This window comes from Lynx rufus, unplaced genomic scaffold, assembly GCF_022079265.1.
Source record: "Lynx rufus isolate CCGP_SWC_20201006 ecotype Redwood Valley unplaced genomic scaffold, mLynRuf1.p SCAF_15, whole genome shotgun sequence".
Taxonomy (NCBI): domain Eukaryota; kingdom Metazoa; phylum Chordata; class Mammalia; order Carnivora; family Felidae; genus Lynx; species Lynx rufus.
In genome coordinates this window covers 38,577,888-38,604,310 of record NW_025814829.1, presented here as the reverse complement: position 1 = coordinate 38,604,310, position 26,423 = coordinate 38,577,888, and the positions used below count along the sequence as shown (strand labels likewise).

The 26,423-nt window shown below is 41.7% G+C and overlaps 1 protein-coding gene across 1 annotated transcript in view; it reads right to left on the bottom strand.

The window, feature by feature from the left end:
* The window catches only part of LAMC1 (laminin subunit gamma 1), a 140,048-nt gene extending 117,636 nt beyond the window's left edge, over nucleotides 1-22,412 (bottom strand). The window contains exon 1 of the mRNA XM_047076880.1: nucleotides 21,983-22,412. Coding sequence (XP_046932836.1) covers nucleotides 21,983-22,397 — 415 coding nt within the window. The 5' untranslated portion in view covers nucleotides 22,398-22,412. The remainder of the gene's footprint in view (nucleotides 1-21,982) is intronic.
* Nucleotides 22,413-26,423: the final 4,011 nt, after the last annotated feature.

Sequence of the window (26,423 nt, the reverse complement as noted above, 5' to 3'; positions counted from 1 at the left end):
CCCATGCATTCTCTCTCCCTCTCTCAAAATAAACTTAAAAAAAAAAAGATTAACATAAAAACACCAATTACATTTTTGTATATCAGCAAGAGTTAGAAAATGTAATTTAGAAAAAAATTTTAATAGCAAAAAAAAAATAATAAAATATATCCAGAACTAAATCTAACAAAAAAAAAGGCACAGCTCGTATAGAGAGAATTATAAAACATTACTGGAATTCAAAAAGAGGGCCTAAATTATACTATGCTCATGGACAGAAAGACTCAATATTATCAAAATGTCAATTCAACCAAAAGAATAAAGTCAATGCAATTGCAATCAAGATCCAAATAGTGTCAGTGAGGAAACTGACAACCCGATTCTAAAATTCGCATGAAAGAACAAAGGCCCAAAGACAGCTAGAATTATTTCTTAAAAAGAAAAATTAGTTTAAAAGGGACTAGCCCTAGAAAGAAAGACAACACACAAATGAATTTCAGGTGAATTAAGAACTTAAACATAAAAGGCAAATTTTAAAACTTTAGAAGACCCTAAAATAAAATCTAGGAAAGATTTCTTCCATAAGACATATAACTACCAGAGAAAATACTGATACATTCAATCACACTAAAATTAAGAAATTCTGTCTAAAAAATAACATAGAGAAAATAAAAAGACAACATGAACAATATGTAGTTGATAAAGGATTAGTATCCAGAATAGATGAAGAATTTTACAAATCAGTAAGAAAAATGGTCAAAAACCACAAAGAGACATTTTACAGGAAAGGGAACATGAAAGACATTAACACATGAAAAGATATAAATAAAACCGTGATGGGAAACAACTTTTCATCACCAAATAGGTAAAATTTACAAATCTCACAACACCAAATCTTGATCAACAGTCTGCCAACACTGCTAGTGAGCATCTAAACCAGCACAATGACTGTAGAAACCAATGTGCGTTATCTCATAAAACTGAAGATACCTTTATGACCCATCAACTCAGTTAAGAAGATTCTTGCACATAAGCAGCAGGAGACAAGCACGAGCATGCTCCTAGAACTTTCCTCATAGTAACAACAAAAAGGTCCACCAGCAGGAAAATCAATAAATTAGTATAATCACTTAAGAAAATGCTACACAGGAATGAAAATGAATGAATTACAACTACATTTTAGAAATGTACTGAGTGAAAAAAGCTATCGCAGATGACTACATATACCATTTTTATAAAACTCAAAGACAAAGGGCACCTGGGTGGCTCAGTCGGTTAAGCGTCCAACTTTGGCTCAGGTCACGATCTCCCAGTTTGTGAGTTCGAGCCCCATGTCGGGCTCTGTGCTGACAGCTCAGAGCCTGGAGCCTGCTTCAGATTCTGTTTTCCTCTCTTTCTCTGCTCCTCCCCTGCTTGTGCTCTCTCTCTCTCTCAAAAATAAATATTAAAAAAAAAAAACCCTCAAAAACAAGTAATACATTATTTAGGGATGATAAAACTATTTTCTTCTTAAAGCAGGAGAATAAAACACAAAATTGGGCATAGTGGATACCTGGTGTCAGTAAGTTAGATAGAAATGTTCCTACAGTTACTGATCCACTTCATGGAGAAGTTTTCACTTGTATTCCAGATTTCTGTGCACTAAAATAGAGTATCTGCTGCACAATGTAATTACCTGTTTTAGCTTGTATTTACCTGTAAACAAAAACATCACTTCATACTAATCCACAGCTGGCCATATGTATTTCAAAACAAAACATAAAAAACTCCAGAGATGATTCCATTTATTACGAACGAGTACCTGAGAACCAGTAGGCCAGGTGACAATAGGATTTTCTCCCTAAAAGAATATTCCTTAAGTTCACTGGCAATCAGTATTAAGTATTTACAAGAGAAGCACTGCATTGTAATAATTTTCAAAAGCCATGAAGAAGGAATTTAAACACCTACTTTACAGGACTTTATATTTAGTGAAACAGAAACTCAAAGTGTCCGTCTGAGAAACTCTGCTATTCTAAAAAAAGAAAGGTATTTAACTTGGCATTGTGCATCCTGGAAAGGAAGAGGAGGCTGCTTAAAATGAAACAATTTTATGGTTGGTTTCAGCTATGTTCCTGTTCTTGAAAGAAAGTTCATCAGAACAAACGGGCAGGTCTTCTATTATTACTGTCCATACAAGGATGATGTCTTAAATTTTGAGAAAACAGCTCTGTGGTCTTTCTCCAAAGATTAGGAAACATATCTCTTCCCAACACTCTTCCAGAGCCATGGTCTCCCAAAGAATATTCAAATGCCTATGAGTTCACAATTCAAGGACCTAGCTCTAAATTGCTGACCTAATAGTTTAAAACATAGCTCCTCTCCTCAATGAGCTCATACAAAGAAACAAAATACACATTAAAAAGATTCCAGAACAAAGTGGTATGCTCAAGTTATCAAAGAGTGGTACAACAAGTATCATCATCCTTCTAAAATGTTGAAATGAATTTATAGTGAAGGCAATTTCCTTCCAAAAGAAACTGGGATGATAAAGCCCAGAAGACAACATATTTTAGGCAAAGGGTGACAGCTAAGGACTCTCAGTAAATAGACAGTGAGTTTGACCAAGGAGGGGGAAAAAAAAAAAAAAAGACTTCAAGGACACCACAACCTTTTAGAAAGCAAAAACCACACTGAGGGGAACTCTACAGGCAAAATCAATGATTGATAGCCACTTATATAGTCACCTCAACATGAGTGATTCTTCAAGGATTCCTAGAGACACCAACTTATTACTGATTTAAAACAACTGAAGAAAAAAAAAAAACTGAAGAGAAAGAAAAAAGCCCTGCTAAGTAGGTCAGTAGATAGGGAGATGCATAGAGTGTGGCAAGAGGAAGGACACAGTCATCATAGAACAAGATGAATAGCAGAATTAACTTCCAATTCAAAAAGTATCTCAAATGAAATGGCTTTAACGCAGCCAGGTACCTAACAGATCTGTGCATAAACAATGGAGATGAAACTGCATTTTTACACAAAACAATCAAAAATAAAAAATGAACTAACACCCATAGAGAAAAGAAATACTTTTCTCTTAAAATAGGTAATTTTTTTGTTAGAATTCAACCACCCACTACTACTTTTTAAAAATATTTATGTAATACCATAATTGTACTTCTAAATATTCTTACCATAATTTAATAACCCCTCCACTCAAATTAACTTAGAATAAACCTGTTAAAATTCATCCTAAGGAAATAAAAGTTCTATTAAATGGACCTTATTCACTTACTTAAATAACAAATTTATCAAATGTCAACTATGTGCCAAATTTTTAGTCTTTAGTAATCTTATCATTATCTATAAAAAGTACTATACTTTATATAATCAAATGTGATGCAAGTCCATAATCCTTCATCTCTGTGACTCTACATTCAAAAATCCTAACAGCAGGGCCACCTGGGTGGCTCAGTGGGGTAAGTGTCTTGATTTTGGCTGAGGTCATGATGCCACAGTTTCCTGAGTTTGAGCTCCACATTGGGCTCTGCGCTGACAGCACAGAGCCTGCTTGAGATTCCCTCTCTCTCTCTCTCTCTCTCTCTCTCTCTCTCTCTCTCTGCCCCTCCCCTGCTCGCACTCACTCTTTCTCAAAAATAAATAATAAATTAAAAACTTAAAAAAAAAAAAGCCTAACATAAGAGCATTTTTGTACCATCTGACAACAAAACACAAACTGAACTAGTGTGAGGCCATTATGGTCTTTAATCAGCCTAAAATGTGAGTACATTCCATGTAGAAACACCCATTTGACTAATTTGCTATGATTCCCCTAAGTCCAGCACCTAGCTCTAAGTTGCTGACCTAATTAATGGTTAAAACACAGTTCCTGCCCTCAATGAAGACATACTGAAGAAAAAGATAAATACACTTAAAAGGATTCCACACACAAAAAAACAATGTTCAATTGACCAACGAGAGGTACAAACAATAGGCACAGTTTTAGCACTTCTGGAATTCTCATACCTAAAACACATCTGGATTTTAAAACAGCTTTGATTCATCCTTCACAGCTGAGTGTAAACATACATGCTCAGCACTGCCAAGTAAATCAAGACTTAATGATCCTGCATGGGGCATGCACCTCCAAGATGGATCTGATACAGAGCCCATCAGTTTAGGTAAACTCAACACCAACACGGTAAGATCTCAGTGCCAAGAGGGGACCATGAGAATGAAAACTGGTGATGACTCAGCAGAAAATGAATTCTGCAAATGTGGGGTATGAAAGCTGCATACTGAGAAGAGCAGAATGAGTGTGCACCTCCTTTATTCTCAGGTCTTCTCCTGAAGACCTAGAATATGAGGGTCCACAAAGGGCGCATCTGCCAGTTTTTCTAGACCCTCTGAACAAGGTGCTTCAGGGAGACCAAAATTTGAGAGAGAAAGGAGGCTGCAGTACTGGAGCTGGCAAGAACAATGCCCGAGTACAAGTGTGGCAGATATCAAAACCATATGCAAAAATCAGTTCTCCCTCTCGGTCACCATCACAGACCTATGGTGGGGTACGAGGCTGCCCAACTGGACTACATTTTCCAGCCTCCACTGTGTGTATGAGGTGGCCAGGTAACTAAATGCCCTCCAATGACAGATGATACAACGATGTATGCCACTTCCGGGTCTCGGTCTTAAGAATTAGGCATTTGCTCTTCCACAGAATCCTCCCATCTGGAACACAGAGATGCCCATCACCCAACTTCAACCACACCACACACACAAGGACAACACCCTAAGAGATGGCAGGTCATGAAGATGAAAGGACCCTGGGTCCCAGGACGTCTGTGGGATCACAGCCATCCTGCGGCCCACTTACCTCAGGACTACCACGTGAGAGAGAAACAAAACTTCAATCTTTTTAAACCTACTTTAGGGGCGCCTGGGTGGCGCAGTCGGTTAAGCGTCCGACTTCAGCCAGGTCACGATCTCGCGGTCTGTGAGTTCGAGCCCCGCGTCGGGCTCTGGGCTGATGGCTCAGAGCCTGGAGCCTGTTTCCGATTCTGTGTCTCCCTCTCTCTCTGCCCCTCCCCCGTTCATGCTCTGTCTCTCTCTGTCCCAAAAATAAATAAACGTTGAAAAAAAAAATTAAAAAAAAAAAAAAACCTACTTTATTGTTGGGGCTCTTTGCTACTAGGCCTTAGTCTTTACCTAACAATGCTGATGAGGAAGCTACACCATATACTAGCCATCCCATTCTACCTGTCCATTTTCAAGAACCCTATCTGAAAGGCAAACTCCATCTTGGGATAATCTGAAAAAAACTGCCCTTTCTCACCTTCATCTGCATCTTGTGGCCATACCCTCATAGAAATAGGAATTCATGCATTCGGCAAACTTTTGAGCCATCTACTACTATAAGAAAACTACTATATTATAGACTACGGATGTAAAAGTCAATGGAAAAAAGAAAGCCAGTGAAACCCTCCTCAAGTCAGGTCCTCTGACTTTTCACCCAGAAAGTAAGATCTACGTCACCTTCTCTGCCCTGTCTCCAGCACTTTGTGGTGCCTTTTACACAACAGGCACTCGATAAATATTTGTTAGGTGAATGAATTAAGAAATCAATAAATGAGGGGCGCCTGGGTGGCTCAGTAGGTTAAGCATCCAACTCTTATTTTCAGCTCCGGTCATGATCTCATGGTTCGTGAGTTTGAGCCCTGTGTCAGGCTCTGCACTAATAGTAGGATTCTCTCTTTCTCCCTCTCTCCTGCCCTTCCCCCACTTGTGCATGCTCCTTCTCTCTCTCTCTCCCTCTCTCAAATAAACTGTTAAAAATTTATATAAAAAAGAAATCAATAGATGAGTCTTGTCCTCAATGAACTCAAATAGGGGAAACAGAAAACAGTATGGTACCTCTTACATCACGGGCATGCACAATGTTCATGGATTTCTAGAAATGAATGGATCTAACAACATAATGCATGTGCTGTGGTGGGGCAGGAGGAATTAGAAACCAGTACAATCTTCCTGAAGTTGTAATGTGCCATAAGTTCTAAAGGACAATTAGAAGGTAGCCAAAAAAAAAAAAAAAAAGGATGGCATCAAGAAAAGATGTAGCGCCCATGCTGTGTGGATACAATGACTGTGGCTGGAACCAAGGGCAGAGTTTCAGTCACACAGAGAACAGAACCTGTATCCCTTGAATACTACTATTGCTTCCTCTAATTAAGCCCAAAACAATTTCTTCAGCTACCACATCACCCAACTTGCCTAAGGTGAACTGCTGTCAACCCAGAGTTCCCCCTTCTTTAACTTTCAGATTTAATTTTCACTTTTTAATCTAAAACCAGGATTTACTTGACTCATTCTAAGTCCTCTATCACATAATCAAGGAATTTCAAAGGTTGGGAGGAATCAGAAAGGTCACTGGATAAATGCTCTGGGAAGTCACTTACCCTGATCAGCTATAATCAGATCCCGTTTGCAGTCCCACGGGATTTCTTTTTTTTTTTTTTTTTCCTTTTCTTCGTATGGCACTTTTTTTTTTCTCAGAGTGTATTTGTTGATATACACATTCTTGCTCTCCCACTAGACTACACGCTCTTCATGCAGAACCCACATTCTTCTTTATCTCCTGCTCCTCCTGTGCTCAGTAATCAAAGGCTTGGCACAAAATCATTTTTTAACCCAACCCCATTAGCTCTGGCAGCCCCCGTCAGGTCCCATCTACCGTTTCTGGGTGCAGCCCATTGCTCCTTCCGGTAAAGATGAGTTGTTGCGCCTTCTTCTCAAGGACCCTCGGTCATCCCCACAGGCAGAGCCACCTTCCTGTCTTTAATGCCAACGCCATGTTACTTCTTTTTTCACCTCCATTTCTAGATTAGGGCTTAATACTCCAAGCATTTAAAACAAATGGAACAAGTTCCAAATAAACCATCCCATTTGGAGGGTGCAGTGTGTATCTTAGAAACTGTCAGATGTTTCCTGGCAGATGTTTTAAGCCTGGAATCATCAATGGCCTTTCCAGTTCCATCTTTTGTTCCTCTGACAAGGTTACTGTGCTTCCTTGAGACTTCCTGTTTGAATAACCACACACTTGGGTGTTCAAACTCCCATGTGTTCATTATTCACCATAAAAGGGACCTGAGGAAGTAACCAGGCAGTTGAACACAAAATGATGTATGAACAAAAACAGCTGTGTGTTAGCAGGATGGACAAAAAGACAGCAGGGATCTAGGCACTGCTGTGAATTTCAAAAACAAGGTCTATTTAGTCAGGCATGGTTAAAAGGCTGCTGATTCAGAACATTAGTGACCCGTTTCATAATTTAAAATCACTAGAGATGTGAATAAGTCTGCTTTCAGTTACTACTTCCAGAGTCTCACCCCACCACCACCCTTCCCAACAATCTCCCTCATGGGAACAAAGTTGCCTCTCCTTTCTCTCACAGAAATGGCAATACCAACTCAAAATATTTCATGAAAAAAAATTAATACCTATTTTATTCTCAAACCAACGAGCAGATTCCCCCTTCCCCAAGGGGCCTTCCTATAAAAACACAGGAAAGCACAGATACAGGTACACATAGGAAAACACAAAAAGCAGCACAGAGGGGGAGCCTATGTGGCTCAGTCAGTTGAGCATCCGATTTTGGCTCAGGTCATGATCTCACATTTTGTGAGTTCAAGTCCCACATCGGGCTCTCTGCTGTCAGCGCGGAGCCCACTTCAGATCCTTGGTCTCCTTCTGTCTCTGTCCCTACCCTGCTCTCATGCTCTCTCAAAAATAAACAAACATTAAAAAAAAAAAAAAAAAAAGCAACACAGAAAACATGACTACATTCTCTAAACATCTGGAAAGTATGTCAATTTCCAGACTCGGCCCATCTTTTGGTTCTCTGAATGCACCATCCAGGTCTCGTGCCAGGATATAAGAGAGCTTTAAAGTGGACATAAGTTTAAAACCAAAACTTTATTAGAATGGTCATAAAACTGAATGACCCCAAATTCCTCCAGGAGTTGATGCTAACTTATTTCTTGGCATGTGGCAAAAATGCTGAAAAGAGCAGTAAACAAACCAGCTTGAGCCTCTAAAGCAATCCTGATAAAGTAAACACATTTTATTACAGCTGTATTACAGATGTTCCCAGAAACTTTCAAAATCTGCAGTAGAGATCTACGAATTTGGTCTTCAACAGACTTTATCTAAAATATTCACTAAAAATTCGAAACTATGTACAGAGACACTCTAGAAGTTAATCCTAGACACTCAACCGTGCAGAACATGTCCCTTTTCCCATGAAAGGCAATCATATGACCAAAGCAATTAAACTACACAATTGCTCTTTTGGTTTCCAACTCCCCACCCCCCCTACTTCCTCCAGCTCACTCCCCCCACCAACGCCCTTTCAGGATACTCATCTTTACCAGGTCCAGATTTGGCATTAAAAAAACAACAATCTAAAAACTCAGTGACACCAAAACAACAGAGGTCAGCAGTCCTATGAGAATAAGGTCCATCACAAGCAGGAGCCACTGGGGGAGGGGCCACGGCATTGACGTACAGGTGGACAGATAAACTGCTAAACCAAGGCAATTACACCCTAACATAAAAATCCAGATCTAGATCCAGTCATCGTACATTGCCAAATTACTCTTTATTCCTTAACGGTTTTTGATAATAAGACGATCTCAGATCTTGAGAACATCTGCACAGACCACTCTTCCCTCTAATCAGTATTTGTGCTGCCAGAACACGGAAATATCACTTCCTAATTCCATTAATGAATAGAAAGCCCAATAAAAGTGGTTCAATTCATTTTCATCAAGATATCACTACCCCCTCTTCAAAAACTGTGAAGTTCTTCTCTTGGGAATAGGATCCTTTCATTCTCTTTGAAGAAAAGGGACGGAAAAGCTTTGAGAAAATACTTATGCTTCTATATATTGCCAACCGGCAAAAAGGGGCGCAGGTGCATTTTAAGCCCAACACTCAGCCCTCAAATGTAGCAATGGGTGCCCTCCCATCCAACCTCCCATAAGAAAGGGGCATGCACCTTTAAAAATCATTAATCACTAGGATATGATGATGTAACCACATGTATCACAGAAATACAGTGTGTACTGAGCAAGTCAGTAAAAAAGCAGAAAAGGTAAGACTATGATTCAGTAATACTAAAATGCAATCAGCCAACTCACATCTGTAAAGAAAAACCAATCCTAGAATCTTGAGTTCAAGAAGTGGAGATAGTATGTAGTGGGAGAGAGGCACAAAGTACAAAATCTAAGTGGGAACTATGACCTCTTCTTCAGTTTTATTTAATTAATTAATTAGCGTTTCTAAGAATCCCCTGATTGAACCTTAGCTCAGCATGCTCTGGAGAAACTAAGGAGATATAAATTGAATAAAGGATAGATACACAGATAAGATAGATGGATTCAATAGACAGTTACAGATTTACAAATTACCACATACAAAAAATCAAGGTGAAGGGCATCACTTTCTAAACCTGAATGATGAAAACACTGGCAGAGAAATCTCCTAGGATCATACTAGTCAGGTATCAATCAACCAGTAAAAGATTAGTTATACCTATTTAGTTATCAAACTTGAACAACAAAAAAGCTACCATGTAAGAGTTACAATGTGCTTGCAGCAGAATGGAAATGAAATCAAACCTGGAGATGGACCTAGCAGTCTTATCTTGAAGGATGTCAGATAAAGTAAGCAACCGAACTAAACTCGGCAGTTCTCAACAACCAGAAGAGTCGTGGATAAGGCAGAAAGGAGATAAGGTGGCACTCCCCTGACCACCCTTCAAGAAATGGAGTATGTGGTACACTTTTCCTATCAGTACACACTGACAAAACCCAGGATCTCATTCCAAAATTCAATAAATTCCTTAGAAATTCCTAGAAGCATTAACAGCTAAATTATAAAGCTAGTGTAAGTACCCCAAACCTAAAATTCTTCCATTGCCAATAACGCCCTGTTCTTTACAAACAAGTGCAGAGCCCTTTTTAAAAGCAGCCATCCAGGGGCACCTGGGTGGCTGTCGGTTGAGCGTCAACTTCGGCTCAGGTCATGATCTCACAGTTCGTGAGTTTGAGCCCCATGTCAGGTTCACTGCTATCAGTGCAGAGCCTGCTTTGGATCTTCTGTCCCCCCCTCTCTATGCCCCTTCCCCACTCATGCTCTCTCCTTCTCAAAAATAAACAAATGTTTAGGATAAATAAATACAAAATAAAAGTAGCCACCCAAACGAACAGCTCCTCAAGCAGAGGCCTCTCAGGGAAACCTTTGGTTTGGTATACTCTCATTTCACTCCCAATTAAAGGTCTGTCTTTAGTTCTCTATCACTCATCGGGTCTAACATGGTAGAACAGTAAGAGCATAACCTATCCACCACAAGTCTAGATCCCAAACTCAGAGAAGTCACTAGTCATCTTACGTGATTATTCCATAGAGGGTAACAACAGTTCTCAATTATTTTGAGTATTCAAAAAGGTATGAGGGAGCACTCAATGAAAGGTAACTTGCTTTCTTTTGTCACCCAGTTTTCAGGATCCCTGTCTCCTCAAAACCCATCATACATGTCTCCACTACTCCATGAAAAGCACATAATTCCTTCACCATTATCTGCTTACTTTTAGATCTTTATTTAAACAACTCACCCTTCCTGGAAAGCCCTCCAATTCCCATCCACTACTTTTCTCCAAGACCCAAGAAGCTCTTCCCGGCTAACTTCAATCTACACTCTTCAAAGTGCTCTGCAAGTGTTCCTTCATGTGAAAAAGTTTCAACTGAATTATTTTTACTATGCTTATATTTCCCCATTGATTTCCTGGGCGTGAATGTCTTTGCCTCCTCTCCTCAAACACATTACAAATTACCTGAAGATAACATGTGTCAACATCTATTGTTACCCACACATCCCATATTACAACAGCCATAAATGAAGAATTTTCTCACCGGGGTCACCTTATTTACTGTGGACCTCTGTCCTCTAATTAGAATTACAATCTAATAAGTTCATCCCAATTTGAGTAGCTAGCTCTTTTCACTTAGTTGGAAATACTTCACAAAACTTCATAAATCTCTAAAAAAGCCACACAATTCAAGCTTCGGACTTATTCTAAAAGACTCAGTGAGAGGGGGCAGCTGGGTGACTCAGTCAGTTAAGTGTCCGACTTGGGCTCAGGTCATAATTTCGCGGCTCGTGAGTTTGAGCCCCACATCAGGCTCTGCACTGACAGTGCAGAGTCTGCTTGGGATTCTCTCTCTCCCTCTCTCTCTGCCCCCTCTCTCAAATAAATAAATAAACTTAAATAAAATAAAACAAAAGGCTCAATGAGAGGAAGCCACTACTCAGAACATGTCAAAGGAAAGAAGATGGGGTCTTTACATTTCGTTGTAAGTGATTTATGGAACATTTAGATTTCCCCCACAGAAATTAAATAGTAAGTTATATAAAAACCAGACATCGTAACCGAAGCACAAGCCATGCAGACATTCTTAGAGGAGTCTCTAAGCCTGTAAGCAAAAGCCACAAACTTCTGATTTTACACTTCAAGCCACAAAAGCATCGCCCAAAACCACTACCTGCTTAAAGGTATGTGAGAGGAGCAAAGACGGCTGCTCTTCCTGCACCCTTCCCCACACTCCGCTTCCTGAGACCTTCCATGAAGCTCACCTGAATGCTTTCCGGAAAGCATTCTGCAGCCACCTCAATTAAAACCATCTGTCCACGCACCCAACAAGTATCTGTTAACACCTACCAAGGCCAACAACTGCTGGTAGAGAACAGAAAGACAGTAAGAGAAACAGATCTTAGATGATTAAGCCTCAGATTCTGTGCTCTACTATTTGAAGCCAAAATCATATCAGAAACAAACAAAACCATCTGTATTTTATTTTGTACAACTGACTGGAAAGTTTAACTTTTTTTTAGTCTGAGGGATAATTTCACACAATAAAGTGCACAAATACCAAATGCACGGCTCTGGATTTGCACATATGTATTCTACACCTATGTAACCTCCACCCAATGCAAGATACAGAACATAAAGTCAGAACTATAAAGGAGGAAAAGGACTGGTCATTAACCACATCCCTGAAAACACGGACAGGCTCCCCTGTGGTCACTGTCGTGCACAATCACTTTGGTTAACAGAAACCTCCACACACTCTGTGGTTTATTATCCCGAAACAAAATTTATGGAATCTCGAACTCTATATGAGACCATTTGTATACTCTATTTCAAGAATTTTTTTTTTTTTTTTAATGTGAAGGAGACTGATTCTGGATATTTCCAAGAACTTTCAAAACAAAAAGATAAAATAACAAAAATCCAAAGAAGGCGGTATTAACAAAACTTCAATGCTTCCTTCAGTGTAACAGGAAGCAGCCACACAGTTGGGAACAGAGTAAAAGAAGGGAGCCCAGGGAATAGAACTCCTAAAGTTTTAGAAGAAATCATGTAAATCCCCTAATTCATCTCCCAGCCTTGCCACAAGGTTCTCCTCCCACAAGAGATCTGAGAGCCCCATTGTCTAAGAAAGAGATAAGTCTGCTTTATTTTAATTCATGAATATGTAGCTTCATAGGGCACCAGGCTGACTGGGCCTGGTTATTTTAGGATGGCCCCCTGGAAGAGCCCATGGAAAGAAAAGCAGATGTACTTAATTAGTGTCTCCAAAGTCTGGCACAATACTCTAAAACCCCAGAGACATTTCTATAAATGAGTTTTCTGGTAACCCCTTTTAGTAAGCTATCAATTTTATTGCGTAACACCTAACGTACAAACATCTAACTTTATCATTTTACAAGAAAGGAGATGCTTGCAGACCCTAGCAAGGCCCTCTTACAAATCTAAGAACAAGCAGCTTAGGCACGGTGATAGAACCAGCACACAGTCATCTTGGAACTTTACCCTTCGAAACCGACAATTTAAGAGAAGGGACAGATTAATCCCTTAGCTTTAAAAATCTTCTGGGGAGGGGTGGGGGGAGGAAGCCAAGATGGCGGAACAGCATGGAAGTTTTGTGTGTGTCTTGTGTCCAGGAAATACAGCCAGACCAACACCAAACCATCCTGCACACCTAGAAAACTGATCTGAGGATTAACACAACAATCTTCACAAACACAGATTTCAACAGGAATTCACCCCAAAAGAAAGAGCAGGAAGAAATGACAGCCAGGGATTTAACCAACACAGATACAAGCAAGATGTCTGAACCAGAATTTAGAATCACGATAATAAGAATACTAGCTGGAGTCGAAAATAGATTAGAATCCCTTTCTGAGGAGATAAAAGAAGTAAAAACTAGTCAGGACGAAATAAAAAATGCTGTAACTGAGCTGCAGTCACGGATGGATGCTGCGGCGGCAAGGATGGATGAGGCAAAACAGAATCAGCGATACAGAGGACAAACTTATGGAGAATAATGAAGCAAAAAAAAAAAAAAAAGAGGGAGACTAAGGCAAAAGAGCACGATTTAACAATTAGAGAAATCAGGGGTGCCTGGGTGGCTCGGTCGGTTAAGCGTCCGACTTCGGCTCAGGTCATGATCTCGCGGTCCGTGAGTTTGAGCCCTGCGTCGGGCTCTGTGCTGACAGCTCAGAGCCTGGAGCCTGTTTCAGATTCTGTGTCTCCCTCTCTCTCTGCCCCTCCCCCGTTCATGCTCTGTCTCTCTCTGTCTCAAAAATAAATAAACGTTAAAAAAAAATTTTTAAAAAAGAATTAGAGAAATCAGTGACTCATTAAAAAGGAACAACATCAGAATCATAGAGGTCCCAGAAAAGGAAGGGAGAGAAATAGGGGTGGAAGGGTTATGTGAGCAAATCATAGCGGAAAACTTTCCTAACCTGGGAAAGACACAGACATCAAAATCCAGGGCACAGAGGACCCCCATTAGATTCAACAAAAACCGACCATCAACAAGACGTATCAGAGTCAAATTCACAAAATACTCAGGCAAGGAGAGAATCATGAGAGCAGCAAGGGGAAGAAAGTCCTTAACCTAAAAATCTTCTCGGGAATTTTGAACAGTAAAAACAAACAGACAGCTCTGCTCTAAGCTCTGACACTTTTCTCTGAAACTCAAACAGAACAGCGGCAGAGCTGTCAATTAAGTACAGCTGGAGACCAGGAGCCAGTAGAGAAGCATCTGCTGGGTCTGCGCCTGTTAACTCCAGACAAGTGACCATGTTCATCTGTCCAACGACTATAACGTGGTTCTTCACTTTCCTGCAGGCATTTCAGGATGTCTGTCCTCCAACTGTACCCCAATGAATTAGAGAAACTAAAAATGATGCCATACACAACAAGTAAACAAGATATTTCATTGTAACTTTTCCCCACAACTGCCCTTTAAGATATCTTTTTTTTTAACGTTTATTTTTGAGACAGAGAGAGACAGAGCATGAACGGGGGAGGTGCAGAGAGAGGGAGACACAGAATCTGAAACAGGCTCCAGGCTCCAAGCTGTCAGCACAGAGCCCAATGCGGGGCTCAAACTCATGGACGAGATCATGACCCCAGCCGAAGTCGGACGCTAAACCGACTGAGCCACCCAGGCGCCCCAACTCTTTAAGGTATCTTAACAATAGACATGTGAGTACATGTTTTAAAGTAAAATGTGTAGGCCCATTTCTAAAGAAAACACAATATTAATGTTAAAATTTCAGAAATTCATATTCACATGTAAGATTCAAATCTGAAAAGATAGCATATTCATATAAGTATACACCTATTTATCTAGATGATTTCAAATCATATAAAAGTCTAATTTTTACTGAAAACAAGACAATCCTAGATCTTTCAACTCCTTGTTAGTTCCACACCTAACTTTGTGCATCTTGTAAAGCTATAGAAATAAAAGAACCATACACCACATTTAATATTAGCTATTATAGTGGCATACATCTCAAGAAAATAGATGACCCTAATAAAAATACACACAAACTCCAACATATTGCTGAGAAGAATTTAAATTAATGTACAGTGTTTTGGGACTTCTTATAATTCAGACATTCATTTATTCACTAACTTACATACATTTACAGAACACTACACCAGACATGTTGCTAAGCACTGGAGATACAAAAATTCCAGCCTCCATCAAAATGGTAAGTGAATGCTCTCTGTGCATGCACCTTTTTGCTTAGAACTTATTATTAAACACAGAATGCATAGATCTAGGGCAGAAGTCACAAAACGTGTGCTGTAGAGGCCCACACAGGAAATATTTTAGATTTTGAGGGACTAGACATACAGTATCTGCTGCAATTACTCAACTCTGCCTTTACAGCATAAAAGCAGGTGTAGACAATAGGTTAATAAATGAATTCACTGGGGGACCTGGATGGCTCAATCAGTTGAGTGTCTGACTTCAGCTCAGGTCATGATCTTGATGTTTGAGCCTCACATCAGGCTCACCGCTCTCAGCGCAGAGCCTGTTTTGGATCCTCTGTCCCCCCTCTCTCTACCCCTCCCCAACTTGCACTCTCTCAAAAATAAATAAAACATTTAAAAAGAAATGAATTTACTGTGTTCCAACAGAACTTTATAGATACCAAAATTTGAATTTCATGATTTTTACATGTCACAAAATTTCATTCTTCTTTTGATTTTTGAATGAAAAAATGTAAAAACATTTGCCTGGTACCTACAAAGACAGGAGGCAACCCTGGGCTGGATTTGGCCAGAATGCTATAATTTGCCAATATCCCAGTCTAGAGATACAGGTCTCCACATCCGAGCTACAAGTTCCATGAGGTCAGGGCAATGTCCTATGAATCACTGTACATCCAGGAATTTGTATGGTACTGAGGAATGACAAGCAATTAACTAATGTTAGTTACACTGAAATGAATTAAAAGACTAAGTCCCTGACCCTGCCTTCAAAGACTTCATGGTCAAGAAGTGGTAACAGGCAAATCAAGAAACATATAATACCATGTGATAAGTGCTACAGTAGATACCACAGGGTGGTGTGAGCACCACACCTAATCCATGCCTGAGAGAAGGAGGGAAAGGGTAAAAAGACGGAGAAACTAGGGAAGAATTCCTGTAGGTGGTGATACCTAGCAGAGGAGTTCCAAACCAAAGCATGTAAATGACAAAACTAAGCCTAGAGGTTAAAAAAAAACAGCCCAGATCCTAAAGTATCTTGTACGCTATGCCAAGGAGTCCGGACTTTCTCCTAAAAGTTTGAGGAACCACTGAAGAATTTTAGCTGGGAAATGACATCATCAGATTTGCATTTCAGAACCATCACTCAGTCCAAAGTGTGGCTGTCTGAATAGAAGAGGCAAAATGGGCAGACAGACCACCAATTAGTTAGAAAGCTACTGGAGTAATCCAGGTGAAATTCAATGGAAAGCTACAATAAGGTAGAGATAAAGGTGAGGAGTCAAGAGACACAGTGGCTGGATATAGGAGGTAAGAGCACAATCTTGGACAGACTGTAGTAAGGATGGGTGGGAAAGAAAGGGGTGGGGTTATAGTTGCCCAGAACTGACCTGCCTCCAGCAGTGGATCCTATCTGCTCTTCAAACAAAGTAATTTTACTGATGAAAGCCTATCAAGCCTGGTTATCTTTTATGGGAGACTTGGCAAAAGACTGGGTCAAGAGCCTCAGGGTTAAACAGTAGTGTGTTCATTGAGATCCAACTTTGAGTTGGGTAACACAATGAGGAATGAATGTAGTTTTGGACATGGTCTCCGGACATCCCAAACTGACCATGTCCAATAAGTCTTCAGGACTGGAGAAAGAGCTGGGCTAGAGATACAAGTTTAGAATTGGTATTTGCATGGGGCGCCTGGGTGGCTCAGTCGGTTAAGCGGCCGACTTCGGCTCAGGTCATGATCTCGCGGTCCGTGAGTTCGAGCCCCGCGTCAGGCTCTGGACTGACGGCTCAGAGCCTAGAGCCTGCTTCCGGTTCTGTGTCTCCCCCTCTCTCTGCCCCTCCCCCGTTCATGCTCTGTCTCTCTCTGTCTCAAAAATAAATAAAAAACATTAAAAAAAAAATTAAAAAAAAGAATTGGTATTTGCAAACAGTAAAGAAAGCCTTGAGATTAAGAGGAATTCATTCAAGGACAGTGAGTTGCATGGGGAAAAAAAAGGCGGGGGGGGGCGGGGAGAATCCAAAAATATAAGTGAAAAAGAATAGAGTGAAAAGGAGGAAAACCAAAGGAGTCTGGTATTTCTGAATCACTGTGTACATGAACTTGTATTTTAAAGCTGGCCTGGAATAAAGTAGTCCTTCTTTGGAGAGATCTGTTAGAGAAGCTAAGAGCTACAGGGCCTAGTGCATTAGACTAAAGAGTCAAAAACCTACCCCTCCACCATGACTTTTGGCAAATCATAACCTCAGAATCCTCATCTTTGTCCTCACTGAGTTGTGGAAATCTAATCAATGATAAAATAAACTGGAGGTTTCATAAACTGTAAACTATTATAAAGGCACTCTTGACTTACTATTGTCATTACAACAGAATGCAAAAATTCCATCTAATAGAGAGTGTAAACTTCTGGAAAATGGGACCTTCAATCTTATACACCTTTTCTATCAGGTACTATGCTATGTATTTAGTAGGTATTTAAAAAATGTTTGCAGACTATTTGGCAGTAACATGAGAACATATGCACGGGGGGGGGGGGGGGAGCACATAGCAGAAGGCATATCCAACTTCCTAAAAGGATTTAGAATTGAAATAGTCAAACCAACCCTCCCACAAATGTGACCAAACACAAAATAATGGGGGGGGGGGTGCTTATAATTCCAACTTCTCTCCTAAAGTGTAAATTGTTTCTCTGAATGCTTTAGAAACCTGGAGAAGATTATACACAGAAAAAGCAGTGAATTGTAGAAAAGGAAAAGAGCCAACAGCAACTTTATAAAACCATGTTCAACAACCACTGGCCATTAAAGAAGAGCTCCCTAACTTCTCAAGTTGAAACCTGCAAAATGTAAATCAGGCCTTTGTGAGACAAACTAAAATAGTGTCCCCTCAGGGTACGCAAATACCACAGTGAAGTCACCAGAGTGAACTATTCCCTGACACAGTTAGAACCTACCTGGCAAAGACTGTCCTGGGGGGAAAAAAAAACAAAAACAAAAACAGCTGTTTAATTTTAAATGTACACTGAAAGAATGAAACAGAATAAAATGTAATATCCTTATATATCAATTATTCTGACACAGACACACATAGACACATAGCTAATATTTAGCTAAATATTAGCTAAAAAGTATCATTTAATCACTGTTTGGTCCTAAAGCTTAGAGGAGGTTGGAAACAAATCTGGTCTTGGTGTAAATTTTAGGAGTTCCATAAACTTTGATTGAGTTGGTTTATAGGCACTCTCTTCCTTAATCTAATTGTTTTCAGAAAGGGGGAAAGCTACCTTCCTCCGAAATTAAGACCCAGCCTGCCAAGTTTCCATCCGCAAGGACTATCAAGTTAATTAAAAAGGCTGTTTAATATAAGGCAAATCCTCAGCTACAATCTTACTATCGACTATCCCACTGATACTGATAAAACTTACTATAACTTATAAAACACAAAAGCCAAACTTTTGAGTAGCAGTCAAATAATCCATATAGAAAGTTAGGAAAGAAGATCCAGAAGTTGAATGCAAAATAAGAATTCTTTTTAGAAAAGGGTGCCTGGCTGAGCTTTCTCTCCACAACAGGCAGAAAATGCAATTCTTGTTCCCACAGCAACTTTATGTGATTATATCTGAGGATACTTTGCACCCTGGATTACTGTATATGGTGCTTAAGACATGGCTGCTTTCAGAATCAACACTGATTTTCCTGGCTTTTGTACTAGTGTTGATAATGGTACAATGATCTAATTGGTCCTTGCTATCAGTTAGAATATGCCTTACCCCCCCCCCCACACACACACAATGGTAGCAGTTAAAAGAATAACATATAATTTTATAGATACATGTGTATGCATGAAAAGTTCCTGGAAGGCTACACGAGAAACTGACTGGTGGTCTCCTACAACGTAGCAGTTGAAGAGGAAGAGACTCACTAGTCATTATCCTTAACTGTTTCAATTCACCATGCCATGTTTTATTTTTACAAGAAAAAAAAATGACTTATGATTAATGCCAAAACATGTATGTTTCTCATAACGACTTAAGTGCAATCTCACTCTGCTTATTTTAAAGTTTACTGTGTTTAAGTTCAACATCAAAAAGGAAGAGAGCAAAGTGCTGGCTAGCCCTGCGTCTTTCACCCTGCTCACTTCGAGTTTCACAGGCTCTGTAAGGGCAAAGCACAATATGCATCACTTGCTTAAGGGTATGTGAAATTTGAACTGGATGGGAGATTTAATAGATGCACAAACAGTCATGGTACTTGAATTCATGGGAAACAGCTAGCTAGAGCCCATGGAGTAACTAAAGTTAGGGACTGAATATGCTGACCATGAAAACACACAATGATACATAAAGCCCTTTCCATAAATTATAGACCATAACCTGCATGTGTACATATATCCTTGTCATTAAAAAAGGAGCAGGGAAAAGGGGACGGGCTGGGGGGCAGGGAGGAGAAAGAGAAAGAGAGAGAGAGAGATTGAGACATCAACCCCACTACACAAGTCTCCCTTCTTTTCCACCTTTTCCATCACACACAATTTCCTCCAGGACATCATTTCTGATCCAAGAAAAAGTACAATAAGTTCTACTCAAATTTTTAGAAATTGTCTACCTAAAAAGTTTCAAGTAAATGTTTTTACAGTTAATCGCACTATTCATATGGAAACTATTTTAAATAACTTTATTTGAACCCTTGGTTTTATGAACTTCACTTACCACGAATTATTACCAAAAGCTGAAGACTTTTTCGGCAAAAACAAGTCCAAGCATAAAACATTTTTAGAGTACAAAGTCATGTAAGAGTCCTAACTAGGTGACCACTAAGATTTCTTTTGACCTTTAAATCACCATGACTCAAAATTAATATATCTCCTCCCCAACAGTAACAACCTACTGTTACTGTCTTACCCACCAGTTACCTTTGTAACAAAGAAGTAATCTTTGGGTAATTTACCCACCTCTGCAATCACCTGAAATAACCTTGTGCTACATAGTACCCACAGCAGAAAACTCAGAAGGCCAAGACTGACAGCCCAACTTTAACCTACATAACAGATTCTTATTCAGAAATTTTCAATTGAATCTCAGGCACTTTGAAACATCAAGCAAATGCTTTTGCTTTGAAATTTTACTATTTAAAAATAGTTAAATAAGACTTTGTAGGCATTCAAAATACAACACAGAAATTTTAATAAGTTAAAATTTCAACAAAAATAATTGGATACAGGGGCACCTGGGGGGCTCAGTCAGTCAGTTAAGTGTCCGACTCTTGCTTTTGGCTCAGGTCATGATCTCATGGTTCTGGGGTATGAGCCTAGCATCAGGCTCCGTGCTGATGGCATGGAGCCTACTTGGGATTCTTTCTCTCCCTCTCTGTGCCCCTCCTCCCCCCTCAAAATAAATAAATAAACTTAAAAATAATAAAAATAATTTTGGTCAAATTACATTTGCTTAAAAATATACAGTACATAAGAGAATATAGCTGTCTAAAGAGTCAGCATCCCCACAAAGTTTTAGAAGATCCTAGGACTCTTGCTGTGTCCTGGGGAGGCACCTGTTCCAAGACGCTGCTGGTTCTATGCATTTCCAGTACCTTTAAAACACTGAAGCACAGTTTGCTTCTTCCATCTCTGAAAACAGGTGCCTCAGAGTTTCACTTTATGAACTCATTTTCCCAAAGTTCATCTTCCTAGTAACTTGTCTAGAAATAAAATAGTGCTAAACACTCCTTTTCTAAAGCTTACTCCACACACAGTAGTTTGACTACTTTTCAAAGCACTTTTTGTAAGTTATATTCTTCCTCTGGAATCTTGCCACTTATGTAAAGTTTAATGTGCCAGAGAGCAGTGGAAAGAAAAATGCAAAACCATGACCAAAAGAACTATTTGGGCCCTATGTTCTCCTACCAGAGGCTAGTAAAATCAATTCTTTCACTGCAATAGGGATTGAAGCTCTGCAAATCAGGTGCCAGTTTCTCACACATATTCTACTGTTAAACACAATAATGAATTATTCTGCTTATTTCTCTATTTCAGTGAAGAAAAACTTATTAGGATCAAAAATGATTTTGATACCTTAGGATAAACATGGCCATCTTTATCCACTACTGAGCAATACAGTTTTCTATACATCCTTTTCCTGATTTCCAAAAGGTTTCTACACTTGTTTTGAATCAAAGTAAAAGGAAATCCAGTAAGGAGAGCCTTTTTACCCAGGGACCAAACTGTGGCCAGAAATTACAGTGAGTGCACACTTTCTTTTGTTTTCTCTGTACCAGGATTAGCAGTGAAACAGCTTTGTGGTCCTTAATTAAAGCTGAACAACTCTGAAGAACAATAACCTTAAAAGTGAATTTATATTTTAATTACGCGTAGGCCATACCGGTAGTAAAGACATTTGCTTCCCTCAAATTCCCAGCACTAGAGACCCTTTCCTCTCCAGCTTATTCAATAGAGCAAACAGCAATCACGCTCAAACCCAGGGAGAGGGGCATTTAAACAAGATAAAAGTGCTTAAGGTGACCTTCCTATCTCTAACCCAAGAATGCGCTGTGATGGCCCCGCTAGGAGGGAGAAAAGCGAGAATAGGGGTTTCTGATTAACGCTTCAAAAAAAAGAGGGACAAAACAGCCCAGACGGCGAATCACTAAGCGAGCGAGAATCCGGTTAAGTTCGAAAGAGTAGAAAAGCAAAGAGATGCTAGAGCGAAGCATCTTGGCCCTCGCGGAATGTTAAGTGCTAGATCCAGTTTAGAAGTTGGAGGAGGGAATACGTGTGGCCCATGCTGGGACGCACAGAGCCAGCCCGCAGCTGTCTGAGCCCCGCAGGCTGGGCCACGGGGTGGAGGTGACCGGGCGGCTGCGCTGCTGGCGAGCAGTAATAGGAACAGGGCTGTCACCGCTTACCCAGGTGCAGCGTGAGGTTGATGGAGTTGGGGTACTGCACCCCGGCCAGCATGGTCTGGCTTTGCCACCAGGTGGTGTCGGCCTGGTTGTTGTAGTCGGTCAGGAAGGCTGCCCCGTGCTGCAGGTGGGGCTGCCCGGCGTCGCACAGGTGACAGGACTTGGTGACCCCGGTCACCCCGGTCTGCACACAGTACTCCTCGGGCGGAGCCCCGCACGTGTTGGTGGCCACCACGGTCACGTTGAAGGCGGCGTTGACGAACTCGGGCATGCAGCGCTGCGACCGCCCGCCCTCGTCCGTGCACTCGTCCATGGCTGCCCGGGCACAGCCGGCCGCGGCGGCCGCCAGCACCGCCAACACCGGCCAGAGCCGCCCCCGGGGCCGCAGCGCCGGCGCGGCCCGCTCGCTGCCCCTCATCCCGCCGCCCGCGCGCTGGGCCACGGCGAACGCAAGGGCGCGGGCGCGTTCCTCTCGCCCAGCGGCGTCCCCAGGAGGCCGCTCCGCGGGCTGAGCCTCGGGGCCCAGGGGCCGGACTCGCGCGCCGGGCGGTGGCGGCGGCTCGTACCGGAGAGACGGGCCAGTGGGCGCCGCTGGCGAGGACCGCGCGGCTCGCCGACCACTGCCCCGCGCGCCGCCTCAGCGCCTCCCTCACCCACCCGGGACACTGCCCGCACTCGGCGCCGACCCCCGACTTCCGAGCGCGGGCCCGAGCGCGCGCCCCCGAGGAGGAAGGAGCAGGGGGTGGGGTCGGCAGGGTGGGGTGGGGTCTGGCGGAGGAGAAAGCCCAGCCCCGGCCTCCTCCCAACAGCTCCCGCGGCCCCCGTAGCTGCTCCCCCGCCCTCCGCGCTCCGTGCACTGAGCGTCCGCCCGGGCGACTCGCGGCGGCGGCGGCGGCGGCGGCGGCGGCGGGGGCGGCGGCATCTCGCGCTCGGGCCCGCGGCGCGCGATCGCGGGGGAGGGGCCTTGAGGGGCGCGAGGGGTGGGCGGGGAGCTAGGGAGTGCGGGAGGGGGGCAGCGGGGGAGGGGGGGCGGCGGGGCGGTGCATGCCGGGAGGGAAGGGGAGGCCAAGGAGAGCCAGCGCCCTGTGGGAGTTGGGCGCCGGGGTCCCCTGGCTCCGTGTCCCCGAAGACTCCGGTTGGGGAAGGGGCAACGGAGGGAGTCTTAAAGGGGCGACGCTGGGTCGGTGAGGTCACTCGGAATCGGCCTTTGGGCCCCGCGCCAACCCGGGCCGCGACAGCGCGGAGCTCTGCCCCACCAGGTGTCCGTCCTTGCGTCCAGCCGGCCGCACTCTGGGGCCGGGCCCCGAGGGACCTGACGGTGGGAACTGCCCGCGGGCTCCTGGCCCCCGCCGGCCGCCCCGGGAATGCCCCCTGCTGCGCGGGGCCGCCTCTAACCCTTTCCAAGGAGAGGCCCCGGGGGTGTCCAGGGAATTGACACGGTCCTCGGAGAATAAAGGGCCTGGTCGCAGCCTCAAAATGAATTTTTTGAAGCTATTTCCTGCCTCTAAATTAAAGTGTAACCCGCCGTTTAACTGGGGCAGAGAAGGAAGTGAAAGGGCTGGGAATGGAATGACATTTTTCCCCTGGGTACGCAGACCCACTGTGAAATTCTTCCACTGTGTTGTTTATGTTCCCCATCTTGCCTTTAAAAGACTCGAAATTATCTGGATCTGACATCCTCCTTTTCGGGCCTGCTGAGTCACGGAATATTCTCCGTGCCAGAATGACTCAGTTCGCAGAACCTGAGCCAGAAGATCATGAGTTTTAGTCCCAGCCCAGAACCTGGGCACTTACCCAGTGCTGATACGACAAGCAAGGACCAGGAAAGGAGCTGTAAAAGTGGATGGCCTGGGTCGATGGTTTTTAAACCTTTGGAGTCCCCAGGCAAAGTGGATGCTGGTAGTGGATGCTCCATGAGACAGGTTTTTTTTAATTATTATTATTATTTAAAATGTTTCCAGATCTTAATAGTAAAGTAAGAATAATAAATATATGCCCCCCCCCCCCCCCACCAAGGAAAGAAAAAAAAAAAAAACCCAACCCGACTAAAACAGACAAAACCCATACCCCGGTTTTGGACCCTGTAGTTCTTTTTAATAGAGGGATAGTGCGGATCGGAAATAAGTAAATGTTAGGTTACTATAATTGGGGTCAGTGTTAGCTCCAGGTGAACTTTAAGGATAATGGTCTGGTTGTCAGGGGTGGGGTCTACAGGACTTGTCAAAATGCTGAGCTTGCTTCGCAGTTATGTGGATCACTTATATTGTTCATTTATTTGACGAGATGGGCAGAGATCACACATGGGTAAAAGTCTCTTCACCCCTCATCCTTTGGCATCTCCACTTTAGGAGAAGAAAGTTGTGGGGCTGTCGATAACAGTCTTTTAATCCTTTCATATTTGAGTTGAAGCAAAATAAACATATTCAATTATACCTAGAGAGGGTGATACTATCTCTCAGTCTTTTATTAAGAACAAACAAAGGCTTATAGGGCAAAGATAATGTTGTAAATAAAGCTACAGATATTTTTAATAAATATATTTAAGGAAACATATTAATGCATTTATTTGCTATTAGAAATTTTCAATATTCTATTACATATTGGGAAACCAAAGGGTGGTCTCCTTTTGTTTTCCACCAAGTCAAAACAGATTAAGATAAGGAAACGCCAAAGGTTGCAAAATCAACGTAAGTGTTTGCTTGTCAAGGCTCCCTTTTGGATTCTAATGTCCAAGGATAACTTTAAGCTATTACTTCTGCCCCATGATTTCATTACCAGAACCTCATCTGATATTTGTAAAGCACATGAAGAGACTTTGAATTAATTTCTAAATTCTATTGCTCTCAAGGAAATAACTATTTCAAAGAGAGGTAAAATGTAACCAGGCCCAGGCCATGTGCTTAATGATAAAGAAACAACAACAAAAAAACCATTTTGCTCCATTGTTTGAATCCTAGTTCAAACAAAACAAAGGTTAAAACAATTTTTTAAAACAATTTGGAAAATTTAAATGCTTATTAACTATTTCATGATAACAAGTATTTTAGGTACCTGGAGATTCTACTGTTGACTAAATAGACTTGGTATAAAAGAATAGTGAAAGTGGGGCACCTGGGTGGTTAAGCGACCAACTCTTGATCTCAGGTTCTCATGGTTTGTGGGATGGAGCCCCAAGGGCCTCTCTCTGGTGCTGACATCTCAGAGCCTACTTGGGATTCTCTCTTTCTCTCTCTGCCTGTCCCCTGCATGCACTAGCCCATGCGCTCTCTCTCTCTCAAAATAAATAAACTTAAAAAAAAGTGTGTGTGAGATTTTCTTTTACTTAAGGTTACCTGGTGTTTTTGTTTTTAAATCTGTGGCTCTTTAATACATGTTCTTAACTGCTTAGAAACTACATTATCTAGTAAACAGATGTGGTGTTTAGAAGCAAAGTGTAAAGATGTGGGAGAAATGGTTTCAGATCCCTCAAAAGATGATCTTAGTTCCCAACCACCAGTGTCTAGGCAGCAAGAAAGGTAGAATGAGGGGATGTAGTTGTTTATTACACAAAGGAGTTCCAAGATTTAAAAAATCCCACTTAGAACTCCAGAGAAAAGAGATTTCCCCCATCAGGGTCTATGTAAACAATGTCAAGGAAGGATGCTGGTTTTCCTGGCTGGGGTCACCTGCAAATCCCCAAGCATACCCACCTCTAGCCAGTTGAATGCAGTGATGTCATTAAGCAGCCCGCCAGAAAACCATGGAGTTTGGGAAAAGCAGTTCTCCAAGGAAAGAGATTGCTGTTTCTAGAAGAGGGCGGGTTACAAGTAGAAAAACACAACAGATGTCTACTATATCCAAAGAGAGAGTGTGTGGCATAGAAAAATAATTTAAAAGGTTATTGGACCTTTTAACATCAAAATTTTGCCCTTTTAAAAAATCTGTACTTACCAATGTGTTCATTTTCCCATTCCTTATTCTGACTTCACTTCCCTGTATTTTTCCCAAGACTAATCACCACTATACTATATGCCTTATCTTTTAAATTTAGAATGAGATCAAAAGATAACAATGACTACTACTAACATAATGATGTTAGCCTATATTTACCTTGTGTCTTAGGCTTTTCAAGAAAAATGTAGTAACTCTGAAGCAGGGGATATTAAATACGTAGAGCTGAGGAAACTAAGGCTCAACGAGATTCAGTAATCACTATAGACTAGTAAGCAGCAAAATCAAGACTAGAGCCTGCACTTTCTGGTTCCCAATCCAGTGCCATTTCCTTTTCTGTTGTGTAAAGATCAGGGTCAAGTGTAAAGAAGAGCTACCTTGAACTTCCAAGGATTTTAGGCTATCAAATGGGAATTCTAAATTAGATGAAAATTAATGTGATCCTGGAAGAGAATTAGAATATCCCTCTTCAAAGTTACACTAGCTGCACACAATCCTTTGTGTTAGGTTTATA